We start from the raw sequence: 13,353 nt of genomic DNA, 5'->3' as shown, positions 1-13,353 counted from the left end.
TTTTTTTTTTTTTTTTTTTTTTTTTTTTTTTTACAGGCATAGGTACATCTCAGAGCTGGCTACCTACACAACTTTATTCTAAAGCACTTTTATGAGGAAATGTTATTGAGAGAATAAGACTGCTGCAATAACAGGTTTGAAGATAAGACAGCCTAATAAAACAATTGTAAATTGAAATCAACAAATAAGAATTTCAGTGTTTTCTAATAGTATGAAGGAATCCTGAGGCCTTACCATGGACAGTGGTGATCCATTCTCCGAACACAGTGTCCACAGCGACTACAGTGATGTGAACGCTTTGGTCTCATCATATTGCATTTGTTACATAACTCCCAAAATTCCCGTTCTAGAAAAAAAATAAAAACGGGTTAAATGAACGGTTGCTAAAATGCAAACAAGGTTATTTGAGTAAATGTGATCTCTTTTATTAGACCAACCGAATAGCTGAAAAAATTGTTCGTTGCAAGCTTCTGGGAATGTTTTTATATATATATAAAACACACACACACACACACACACACACACTTGCTTTTCTGTGGAAAAAATATTTTTCCTGCTATTAGTATCAGTGAGGATGACACTAGGAAATCAACAAGCAAGCATCTCTTCCCGTATTTTATCTCTGGTATAACAGGGTTAGATTAATTTTGTTACCTATCCTACAATCTGGGCTTATTTCTGTTCCTATTTTTTATCCTACTCTCTTTGTAGTAGGGTTGGAGCACAAAATATGTAAGAAGTAAAGGTATTTTGATATCTTTTAGTGGACATCCAACATCTCTTTCAGCCATACAGTTAGCCCAATAAAAGACCTTACTAAATAACCTGTCGTACTCCGCTTCACAGTCACTAAGACAACATGAAACCTCTGGCAGAAACTGGGAAGTAACCATTTGTGTTTCTGAAATTAGTCTTACTTTACTTCCACTTGGATATTCTTTAAATGAATCACCAAGAGCATCTCCTATCAGACACAAAACTGACCAGTTAAACAAAAGACAAAGCAAACATTTCTGACCTATCATCTGAGGCACAGTAAATTTTAAACAACTACTGTAACACGCCACAAAGTAGGAATTTTCTAGACAGAACAACAGAAAGACATAGAAGACAAGGCTCATGTTTCAAAGGCATATACTAAATTTGGGTTCCCAGCCTGAGACATCTAGGGGCTGATTTTTAGAGATATTAACACCTATAAGTCCAGCTGAAGTCACTGTGGTCTTTCAGTGCTCAACATCTCCAAAAAACAGATGTTATTTGCCCTGAGTCCAGTATTCAAAATCAATAGACACTTGTGAAACCCACAGCCACAGTGACTTGGCCAAGATCATGTTGCTGCCAAGGTAATGGGAAATACTATACTGACACTATGATGATGTTAGTCATGTAAAATATACTTTACTTCCTTCTTTTTTCTTAGTTTACGTAAAGATATATGCTATAGAAGAAGACCAAAAGCACCGATTGTCAGATCCTGAAATATAATTAAATGCCATAATTTTTTCCTTAGTTTTTTTAAATTCAGGGAAGTCAAATATGCTTTATAAACCAAAAGAAGCTTCACAGTTTTCATCAAGGAATTTTTTGAAAGTTTATATAGGAAAGTAATTTTCACTATGTATGGGAAAAAAAATTAAATTAAAACTGGCACTTCTGAGCCTCCTGCTGGCAGCTCCCATCTTTCCCATCTTGCTGAAAAATGACATTTGCACGCTGGCAATATAGAAGCCCAAATATCCGAGATCATTAAACTAGTAATAATGCCAGATGGAAAATGACTTACAATCTGTTCCCATAAAACCAGTGTCACAAATGTGTCACTCTTTAATAAGATAGCTACCATTAACAGGAGGCTCAAAAATACCCAAAGCTAGTTTTCAAATACAATTTATACTATGCAAAAACGTATCTCACCATATCAACCCACAAAATAGCACAGATCTGAAGTGATACCTAAATAAGGACTGAAACCACAAAATAGGACAAGTCACAAAAGCATTATCACAATTGACCCTAATTGCACCCTCCTCCAAAGAGGCACTAAAATTAATGAAGCCTGGGGGACTGAACCATCCTCTAACCTAATAAGTTATCGCCAAGGAAGGGAAGAAAACCTATCAGCAAGAGACAATTAATGGGGAGAAATCTGTAGTGCTTTTTTTGCATGGAAATGAAAAAAGCACTTAATCTCCTACTCTATAAACTGTTTAATTTATAATACAACAATAAGACAAAACGTGCGACTCCCAGGTAGTAAGTCAAAAACACTCTACGCTCTGTGTAGAAGTTGAAGTAAGTTGTCTAAGTGCATCAGAACTTAAGATTATTTTCAAGTTTTTAAATCTGAAATATCACCATATTTTCTTGGGCTAGATTGAAAGGCATAGTTATTAGGTGCATAGAAGACAACATTTGTATTTGGAAACACACTACGAGCAAAATTTCACCCACTTATCCAAAGGTCAAAACAAGAAGAAATTAAAATTAACTTCCATGTCTCCTTGTATTCTAGATGGCCTACTCTTGTTTACTAGTTGGTATAGCAGACAAACACCCATGCTTTTCTCTCCAAAACAATGCACCCAGGACGATGAGTATCTAGAGAACAAACAAGTGATCAAACAGAACTGGTCACAGCTAGAGCAGAGGTTCCCAGTCTGTGGTACGAGTACCACCAGTGGTACGCAGACAACCTGTCAGTGGTACACAGTGGATTTATTATAATTAATTTACATGACAAAAATTTGTGGTGGTACTTAAGGTTGTATCGTTCTGGATTGGTTTGGGATGTCAGTGGGTGCGATAACTTATACAAAAATCTGGCAGAAGGGGAAATGGACACCATTGTGGATATAGTAAAATGCATTTCCTATAATTTAACTGGCCATGTGTAACCCTATCTACACAAGTTGACTGGAATTTTCTCATCTCTGTTGATGAACTTGTCTAAAATGTCCCACTATACTGCCTAAGCCAGGGGTGGGCAATATGCAGCCCGGGGGCTGGATGTGACCCGCCAGGTCATTCTATCTGGCCCGTGGGACCCCTAAAAAATTTAGAAAATGAATATTTATCTGCCCTGGGCTGCCTGTCATGCGGCCCTTGATGGCTTGCCAAAACTCAGTAAGCGGCCCTCTGCCCAAAATAATTGCCCGCCCCTGGCCTAAGCTAAGAATAACTGGACTATGCTCTCACTGAAGAAACTGCCTGGTGTTAGCCTCACTATGTCTGTCTGTTCAGGTAGCTGGACAAGGCAATTAGAAATCTAAAGCCCAATGCCAGAAGAAAGAAAGATTTTGAGCAAGCCTTGGGGACCTAGTAAATGGCATGGAACTGGTGTGCAGATTGGATTGGGCCTGCAGAATGGCCCTGCATGCTGGACCCAGTGCAGGTACCACATGCAACAAGTGCCCTAGACTGACCCCACACTCCACTTGCAGCATGGTGCCAATCCAGCACACAGTGTATGTAGCATGTGGGTCCACTCCAAGACCCATGAGCAGCTCCACAGGCAGATATTTTACACCTGTGTCTTAGAGCAAATAAAACAGGGCACTAAAGACAACCTGCAAGTCCAGTACTCTGTAGTACTTAAGGAGCCCCAGTAGCTAGGAACAGAACGCTAAGGATGAAAATGGAGATATTACTTTGGATTCCTTTAGCCCCCCCACTGAAGTAGGTGCAAGACAGCCATTTACACAGGAAGCTTGAATGTCAATTAACTAGAACCAGCACAGATTGCCCCAGGGGAAAAAATGTTATCTCAGTTCTTCATGGCTACTTAAAGTGGGACAATGGGTTTGTAAATTTCTAGGGTCCCAGAATAAAAGGCTTTGCCTATTCTGGAGAAATTCAATGTCTATGTTTAGCCTAAGGTAGTATCTCCTAAACTTTTGCTAGCACATTCTAGACCAGAACCCAGATGATATGCTAACTCTGCAAGAGGCCTACTCTTAGAAAGTGGAACCTTTTAAACAAGATAGGCAGACATGGTTCTTTGGGTAAATCTGATATCTTTTATTAGATCAATTTAAATAGTTGGAAAAAATTTTTAGCAAGCTTTCAGGTTTAAAAAACCTTCGTCAGGCTGAGGAAGTCTCCGCAGTTGGTGCAGGACTCAGCTGATACAGTCCAGTATTGCTGTGGGCGCTGTTTTCACAGTGGCAGGGGAGGAAGGGAGCAGTGGGAGCTCACTCTGGCAGTTGCCTAGCCAGCACTGGAGGGTGGGGTGGGTGGATTGGAGTCCCCCCACAAAGTAGGGGGCCTCCAATCCACTCCCCCAACCACTCCAGGGTGACTGGGGAAACCCCAGAATGGACTTCCCGCCTCTGCCTTCTCCCCCTCCCATCCCAAGACAAAACTGAAGCTAGGATAGGCAGGAAGCAGGGCTAGGGGAAGAGACTGCAGAGATGCAGCCTGTTTCTGATGGATTAATTCAGTTTCTGATGAATCCTCTAACTGGTTTGCTCACTTGTTGTTCAGCCTTTGGTATTCCTACCAATTCACCTTGGGGACAACAGTGACTACCTTCTCGTGATGTCTCTATGAGTAGCTGTAAAATGAAACTAAGTCATTACCAAGGCAATTGGATTTTTGATTTTTCCAAAGTTGATACACACTTTCCAAGTATTAGTATTTTGATATACTAATTGCAGGATGAGCCAGAGCAACCTCTCCCATCTACAGAGGGAAAGCTTGACTGTTCTTCAACTTAACGTTGAAGGCTATACCTCACTCAAGCAAGGGAAATGAAACTGCATGCAGTCCTTTTACAAGAAACATGTATAAAGCGACAGCTGGGCAGACTGTGTAGCCAGCAGGATTCATGGCCTTGCTACCTTCATCAGAAATGACCTAGCATACCCTACCAGGAGACATAACACCTCTCACAGCGCAACAGAATGGAGTGCTGTCCAGGTCAGTGACATAATCAGCATGCTCTACCCTCTGCCATCTCATCAATCACATCCCCACTGATTTATGACCAGATGACCTTATACACAGGTGGCTTCAGTTGTCAACATCAGGACTGGGGATACTCTGTTAACAGTAGCAATGGAGACAATCTTTGTCTCTGGGCAAGCCTGAAGGTCATAACCCTCATATATAACCCAAAATAGCCACGTACCTTCCACTCTAGACATTGGAACATTCAGACAATACTCCAGATAAGGCCTCACCATGCTAAATAAAGGGGAATAATCACTTCCCTTGACCGGCTAGCAACACTCCTACAATGCAGCCCAGTATGCCATTAGACATCTTGGCAACACTGTTGGCTCATATTCAGCTTACTGTCCACTGTTATCCCCAGCTCCTCTTCTGCAGACCTGCAGCCTAAGCCAGTCAGCCCACAGCCCATACCAGTGCATGGGACTGTTCTGTCCTAAGGGCAGGACTTTGCATTTGTCTTTGTTGAAGATTTCTTTTCGCCCAGTCCTCCAGCATATCTACTACTCCCCACAGCTTGGTGTCATCTGCAAACTTGCTGAGGGTGCACTCTATGCCATCTTCCAGATCGCTAACGATCTTTCAGGTCATTCCATCATCTCAGCACAGACCCTCATCTATCAGCATTGACAAATGATTTTTCAGCCCACATCATCCAGACCAGCTCCAAGATAGAACACTACCTTATCAGGTGATACTATACAGAGCAGTAATACAGCTGTATCTATCTTTATCTTGCCTCTCTTTGGACAAGGTAATAATGTCTAAAGTCAGACTGGCCAAAACCGTGTTAAATCACATTACTAGATTTGCTCAAAATAATCTCAGAATTTGTTTCTACAGAAAAAAAATCAGTAGGAAAACAGGGCACAGAATCGTCTACCACCACAAACATATCTGTCTACCACAACCTCAGTCAGCAGTTAGTTCATGTTCATTTTCAAAAGCCTGGTGATCTACCCTGGCTTCAAAGTTGCTGTAGATCTGTGCAGCCCCTTTTGTTAGCAGCTTCATTTGTAGCAGCTCCATACATAACTGATATTTTGTACTTATTGCAGGTAAATCTTCCTCTGCCTCCTTTCCCTTTTCCAGATTGTTAATGTCTGGTGTCTCATGGGCTACCATGATGCACATAAATAACATACAGGAAAGGAGAAAATAAAGGAAAAGGCACTGTTAATGTCAGCTTTATTGAGAGGAAGAGTTGCACATTGGCATCAGAAAAAAAAATGTGTTTTTTTAAAAACCCTTGCATCATGCATTGTTCCAAAACCACTGATGTAACCATTCAGGAATATCCTATAGCAGCAGTTCCCAATCTGTAGTACAGGTACCACCAGTGATACCCAGACAACCTGTCAGTGGTACACATTAACAGATTCACTATTATTACTTTATATGACAAACATTTGCTGGTGGTACTTAAGGTTGTATCGTTTTAAAATTGGGGGTGCACAATCTGTCAGAGTTTGGGAGCCACTGTCCTCTGGTGATCCACCAAGGCCTGCCTCACCAAACATACTTCTTTCTTCTAAAGAACTATGCAGTTTGCGTAGTAACATAAAGAACAGGAATTATAAAGAACAAAAATATAGTTTGTTTAAAAAGCTGAGAAATTGCCTGATTTTTCTGAATAATTGGGCATGCTGTCTTTGAAGTACACACTCTACAGCCTTGCACATCTTTATCACAAAAGCTCCAACCTTAGATTCACTGACTCCAATGGCTATTAGCGTCTTAAGAACCAGTTAAGGATAATCAGCTTCCATCAGGTGCCTACCTCTCTTTTCTATGTTGTGGGACTGCCACCCTGATCTTGTGGCACTACAATAGTTTGAATAAGCTCACCAGACATGTAGTAAAATGTCTTTTCTCCTATCTGGTACCACCATTACATGGTTATATGCCTGGTCCGAAAGCACAGATGCCCATATTTCCCTTGAGCATCTTAAATGGTTTGACTATAACACAAATACTACCTACTTGGGGAAACTACCTGGCCGAAGCTCTTGCATAACAAATCATGTTGAATTGCTAGTTTGATAAAAGAATGTTTGTCCATACATAAGACCCCCATAGGCCAGATGAGGGATGCTAAGGTGGTCCACACCCACAGACCAATCCCAGGTACTGGAGCCAGTGTGTGCCCTGGACTGGCCCCATATACTGCATAAAGCATGTGACAGCCCTGCAGGTTGGACCTGTGCCAGAATGGACCTGTATGGGGGCCTAATCTGGGCCAACCTAACAGGCAGAGCCAATCTAGCCTGTGCCCCAAACACATGCTGCACTGGGCGAGTCTGAGACCCACAGACAAATCTGTTGGCCATCAATAAATTCTTTGACACCCTTGACATAAGAGATTATAGTAAACATTATGCAGATTAGAGACAGTGACTTTAAAAAAATACCTAGCATTTATGGTCAATTTTTTTTGTTTAAATCTTATCATCATTTCAACTAATGAAAGATGTTGATGCCTTCTATCACCCCCCAAGAGCACTGTGGTTTTTTTTAACAAATTTAAAGTAATCTAAACTTCTTTCTAATTGGAAGTTATAATACTGAAAATATGATATACACGGAAGTACAACAAAAGCAGCCAATACCATGCTATTTAAAAACATCTTTCATACCTGTTAGTGGTATCTTTGGGTTTTCAAGTAGTTTTCCTGGATCAGCTACCGAAGATCTCAATAATGAAACTATACAAAACAGTGAGCATAAGTAGTAGCCTGAAAAATAAATCCAAAATCATTCAGAATGACTCCAGCCAAAGACATGCGTTAGTGTGTGTCACATTAATCAGTTCAAGCAAAGCAAATGATCACTTTATAGGAATAAGGCATGGCAGCATGCAAGTAATGAAAAAAAATGAAAACTGACAAAATAATTAGCATACTGAAAAGTAAATCAGAATTAAACTTTCAATTTATTTAACAAAAGAAAAACAGGATCCTATCCTGTTTATTCATACTGTACACACACACACACACACACAGAAATATTATTAAAATCAAGCACTGAAAGGTAAAAAGTGCCAAAATTAACGTGGACACTGCAACCTTAATTCAGGCCCATTGTGCATATAGATTATGATCTAGTTTTGAATGACATAATCATACAAATTTGTTTCTAGAAGATCCACACCTCACTGAATGGAGAAAATAGAGGGTTCTCATTTAATAGGTAGCTTTATATCTAATTTCACAGGTTATTAATGAAATAAACCTAACTAACTCCCCCTCCCCCTAAATCTTACCACATGGCATCTATTTGACATCTAGATACCATCTCCTTTTTTCCATCAACATGTATGTTGAGCATCCATTTAAACACCAATTTTAACAGGAAAAAGAAGGTGACATCTTCCCCTGCTGCAGCAAACCTGTGTCTACTGCTTCTGCATGGGGCACCACCACCACTGCTTCTCTGCTCTCCTTGCTGCCAGAGCCACAGAGCCACTGCAGGCAAGGTGCAGGGTGTAAGAGTATGTTGGGGGGGGGGGGGAAGAGAGGGACGGGAGGGTGCCTGGGGCTCCTTTCTCACCTATCGTTATATGTTACTGTCAAACACCAATTACTTACTCCCCTCTTCTTGCCTAATCAGTCCCACTGGGTTCAACTCACCTCTCCCAGCTTTTCATTCACTCTCTCCACTGCACTTCCTCCCTCCCAACCCTTCCTGTTAGTCTTCTCACCACTCACCAGTTCCAGCCTCATTGCCACTAGGCCCACTACACCAATTCACCTGCATAATACCTTCCACCCCAGATCCACCTACTGTTTTTCATGCATTTCAAGCAAGTAGTTCCCTTTTCCATAATGTGAAGGGCCAAGAGAGGAATCACTAAAAGCATGAAAGGGGCAGGCTCTCTACTCCTGTGTTAACTGTGGTTCTTCCAAATTCCAGTTTAGCCAAATCTAGGCAGATATTCACGGAGTTTTTAAAAGCTTTTAAATTACAGAAAGGCCCTCATGCTTGCTCAATTTCAGTTCCCCCTCCAATTCAAATAAGGGGAGGATAAGATCCTAAATATCCTTAAAAAATATTTTAGCAAAACATGGCAAAAAACATATTTTCCTCTGGCATCATTCCCATGATTAACCTTTTCCAAAACAAGTCAGCCCAAGGCTGAAACTCAGCAGGGAACATGTGAGCTCAAATGGTTTGATTTTGGTAAAATTATAAGCAATTGAAGACAAGGTCAATGACAGGTCAAGGTCTATGACAGACAATCACAACCATGTTTGTCTCTCTTACTTATACTGTAAGTTTTTTTATGTAAAGATAGTATCAACCTCTATATCGGTACAGTGTGCAACACAATAGGATTCTGATCCTGCTTGATACTTCAGAATTGCTGCATTGTAAATATTACAATAATTTCAACCAATTTTCTTATAAATATTTTTGTGTTATATGTTGACTAAGGCCAAGCTATCTTTTTACATCTTTAAATTATGTATTCTGTATATTGGTTCAAATGTTTTCAGCAGATTTGTTCTCCCTTATGCTTTGGGTTTGGTCCCAAGACTCATTTAATGTAGGGCTGTCCAATTTCTAAGTGGCCAAGGCCCACATGCCCCTCAGGCCACATTAGCAAATGTTGCACCAGCAGGGACCAGGGGCCCTGGAAGTCAGACAGCCCTGATTTAATGTAAATATTTAAGACTGCTGGTTATTTTTAATATGGTATAAAAGCAAAACTTACAACAGCATTCTCTGCTTCATAGAAAAAACAGTAATGCTCCCTGGTTAACAATAAGCAGCTGAACAAAAATAATTCTAAGATCTTATGTAACTTTCAAACTTACAATCAGGATGTTCTTCATTTTAATTTAAAAATGCTAAAACATGAACCTGTGTTCACATGTCTAAAGAAAAGGTGCAATTCAGCTTTTAACAGCACATAACAGGCTATTATGCATTTCCATACTCTGGTTACTATATGCTCACACACAAATAACTAGGAAATAGGACTGACAAACCAATTACAAATACAGTTGGGTTGTCTCATCCACGGTGGGAGAGTACTATGCCAAGGTGGGTTCTACAAGAAAAGCATGCTAAAATTCGACTGTTTGACAAACCAACAATATTTGCATATCGTAGGCTACACGTTAACTATGTTACATATGGAAACAAACATTGGGTGGAACCAGGCTTATTAACTCGATTCAAAAAGCAACATTTATTGAACCTGGGTGGCTGGAGTCAGATACAATGCAGCTTGATTTTCATAGGTGCAGATACTTCCCTCTGAAATCAATGTTTAGGTACTCAAATTTCATGTTGGAAATTTTAGCCTTTTTATTTAACTCTATCCATATGGTCCATGCTGCACAGGATAAAAAGATAGCAACCTCTGCTCTAAAAAGAATAACAGTTGTAGAAAATGCTTGCTGTAGGACCATATCACTAGGTGGCTACTGCAATTTCAAAGCTCCCCTTTGTACACCTACATCACCTTTGTAACTCAGAGGCTGGCCAGTTAGCTAGTTGTCCCTCCTCTCAAGGTTCTGTAGGACAGGGCATCCCAAAGGTCTCATCCTCACTGAAAAGCTACGTTGAGTGCTGCCCTAACTTGAGGCCCGTTAACATATAAAACATCTTTAACTTAAAGGTATTGGTGCTCTTAACTCAAAATGCTGGCCTTCAAGAGCCAAGTAAGGATCATATGTCAGCAGCTGAATTCTTAGATTAGTAATACAAACACAGACTAAGGCTACTTAATTGCTACTAGTCATTCAATGCTTTCCCATAGTTCCTCCCAAGATGCCAAACAAAGGCAGACAAGTTCTCTCACACTCATCTGGGAAATAATTAATATGCTGGCTCATTTTCCTGCAGCAAAAAAGAGCCACAGGATTGTGTCCTCAGAAATCTTAGTGCCACCCACTAACCTAGTAGTGCAGTGAGGTAGTCTATCCTAAAAGGAATAACCCAAGTATAGACAAGCTGAGTGAACTCTGCAATGAACTTGTATTCCAAACACACCTATAATCCTTTGCCCCAGCACCAGCTTGTGATGCTCCATCTGATGTTTTATCAAGGAATAGATGATAAATAGATATTTATTTGTTATTGTTAGGGAGCAGCTAATCATTTACAGGTTAGGAAGCAAAGACAGATGACATGATTCACATATGGCTGCACCGGAAGAAGACGTAGTTATACAGAGATACTGAACTACGTACCAAGTGGTGTGTCAGAACCCAGCTGCATTTTGCATGATTCTACCTAAAATGCAGACAGGTCCAGAATCTTAAGTAACAAGAAAATAAACAATTTTGCATAATTTGATTTAAGAATAGAAGTTCTTTCTTATTTTTGAGAGTCAGTTTCAACATCATTTTTTGTAGACTGTTCTCATGCTTCCTGATTTGATACTACAAAGGTTAGAAAAGACATTATTGTCCAGAGGTCCAGGTTTTACTAGGTGGAAAAGAGAAATTGAGTAAAAATGACTTACACAAAATTGCCACAGCTGAAATATGTCCCTCTTCATAGTGAGGAAAGAGGATGACTTTGGGAATGAAGACTGTGTTGTAAAGCCAGACAAAGATAATAATGCCCATGCAGCACCAACCCTGAGGGTCAACCACAAAGTGAATCTGCAGCCCCATTGCATATAAATTGAAGACAATCGGTTTCACAAAGGGACAAAAAGACAACCTTAAAGAGAAAAAAAGTGAAAATGTTAATATAAAATCATCATTGTGGTTATCTAAGTGTTACTTAATATTGCTAAAAGATTTCCTATATATTCAGTAGTATAATTGTTAATCATTTCACATATATAATTTTGGAAACTTTATTAAAATCAGACCCTTCTCAGTCACACACACACAGCTCATACACAGATCTGAGATATGCACATTTCTTTCTTTTTCTTTTCCTTTGTTTTTGCCTATTCAACCCACCCTATTTCTTCAGACAAATTTCACCCAATCTCTAAAAACTAGATCTCTGCACGTTTCTCTAGAAATCTGTGGGTACTCTACATTATTCACACATTTACTCTTTCATAACCATTAAAGCTGAAAGAGAAAGGAACTACAATTTCATAACATCTTCCACTTGCCATGCTAAGTGCAGCCAGTCAAAATTATTATATGTTGAACAGGTCAATAATCACCAGGAATCCTGGTTCTCTGTGTCTAAAAATAGCAAATTCTCTGATTTACAAAAGCAGAACCCCACCCCCCAAAATTCTCTATTTACAACTCCCCAAATCCACATTTTTCCATTACTGAAATAAAACACCACTATATATCAGTTGAACACAATGTTTATTGATATATTTACAAGTATAAAGTGATTTGGAAACCTACTAGTGCCTCAATCGCTATAATAAAATACATTCTAAGCACCTATACATTTTGGTGTTTGATTTTGGGCTTATCATGGAAAATCAGAGCTCCCCCTGCCCCCTTCACTTACCAGGATGTGGGTCCAGCTGCAGCTGTTCCCCGCTCCTCCCCACTGCTTTGTTGTGCTGAGCATCCCCGCTATGCTGGTGCCCAACTATGTCATTGCCCCTCACTCCTGACCCACAGCACCCTGTAGCAGGGCACTGTTAAGTGCCTGCCACTTTAAGGGCCTGAGCCAAGCTGCCAGCAAGTGCCTGATTGCAGAGAGGGGAGCAGTGGCCACACAGGGGCTGGGGAAGGAGGCTGAAGCTGTTGCCTGGGGGCACAGGGCTCCGGGCTCTGATCTTAGGCGGGGTGGGAGGGACCACAAGAATTGCTCCTGGGGCAGGCGGGTCCCAGCTGCACCCAGGCAGCTCCAGTTGCAGCCCTGCCCCAGGCACTGAGAGTTGCGAGCCCTGCCAGGGAGGCAGGTGGGAGAGCCCAGCTCTGCTCCCTGTGGCGGGCACTGCACCTGACCAGTCCACACTGGCTCGCGGGGCTGGAGCCACTGCCCAGGGGCACGGGGCTCCTGGCTCTGACCCAAGGCAGGGCAAGAGGTGCTAGTGCCGAGTTTGGGATCATATCCTGCCTCCCTCCGCATCCAGCCATGCACCACTCCCCCCAGTCCCTGGGCTGTGCTGAGCTGTGGTGTAGGCAGGTGATGTGGGCTGCTCCTGGGGCCGCTGCAGCAGGGGTTGGGGTGAGTGTGGACAAGCAGAGCCCTAGGGGTTTGGGGTGCAGCACTGCACAGCTGCAGGCAGCTGGCATCAGCCCTTCCCAGTGCCACTGCAGCAGGGGATGGCGTGAGCGGGGACAAGCTGCACCGCACCCCATTTCCCCTGGGGCTCTGCTCATTCCCACTCACCCCAGCACCTGCTGCACTGGTCCCAGGAACAACCGATGCCAGCTGTGGAGGGAGCTATAATGGGAGGCATGTGCCTCTGGATCTGTGTGCCAGACGAGAGCAGGCTACCACCCGCCCCAA

The 13,353-nt window shown here is 41.6% G+C and overlaps 1 protein-coding gene across 3 annotated transcripts in view; it reads right to left on the bottom strand.

The window, feature by feature from the left end:
* ZDHHC21 (zinc finger DHHC-type palmitoyltransferase 21) overlaps positions 1 to 13,353 on the bottom strand; it is a 109,716-nt gene that overhangs the window by 86,544 nt on the left and 9,819 nt on the right. For all 3 annotated transcript variants that reach the window (XM_019483839.2, XM_019483838.2, XM_019483841.2), the window contains exons 2-4: positions 11,429 to 11,631; positions 7,590 to 7,688; positions 235 to 346 (exon numbers count right to left, since the gene is read on the bottom strand). In XM_019483839.2, coding sequence (XP_019339384.1) covers positions 235 to 346; positions 7,590 to 7,688; positions 11,429 to 11,582 — 365 coding nt within the window. In that variant the 5' untranslated portion in view covers positions 11,583 to 11,631. The remainder of the gene's footprint in view (positions 1 to 234; positions 347 to 7,589; positions 7,689 to 11,428; positions 11,632 to 13,353) is intronic.

This window comes from Alligator mississippiensis, chromosome 3, assembly GCF_030867095.1.
Source record: "Alligator mississippiensis isolate rAllMis1 chromosome 3, rAllMis1, whole genome shotgun sequence".
NCBI classification, from domain to species: domain Eukaryota; kingdom Metazoa; phylum Chordata; order Crocodylia; family Alligatoridae; genus Alligator; species Alligator mississippiensis.
The sequence above is the reverse complement of the archived record's forward strand: the minus strand, read 5'-3'. Positions and strand labels throughout refer to the sequence as shown.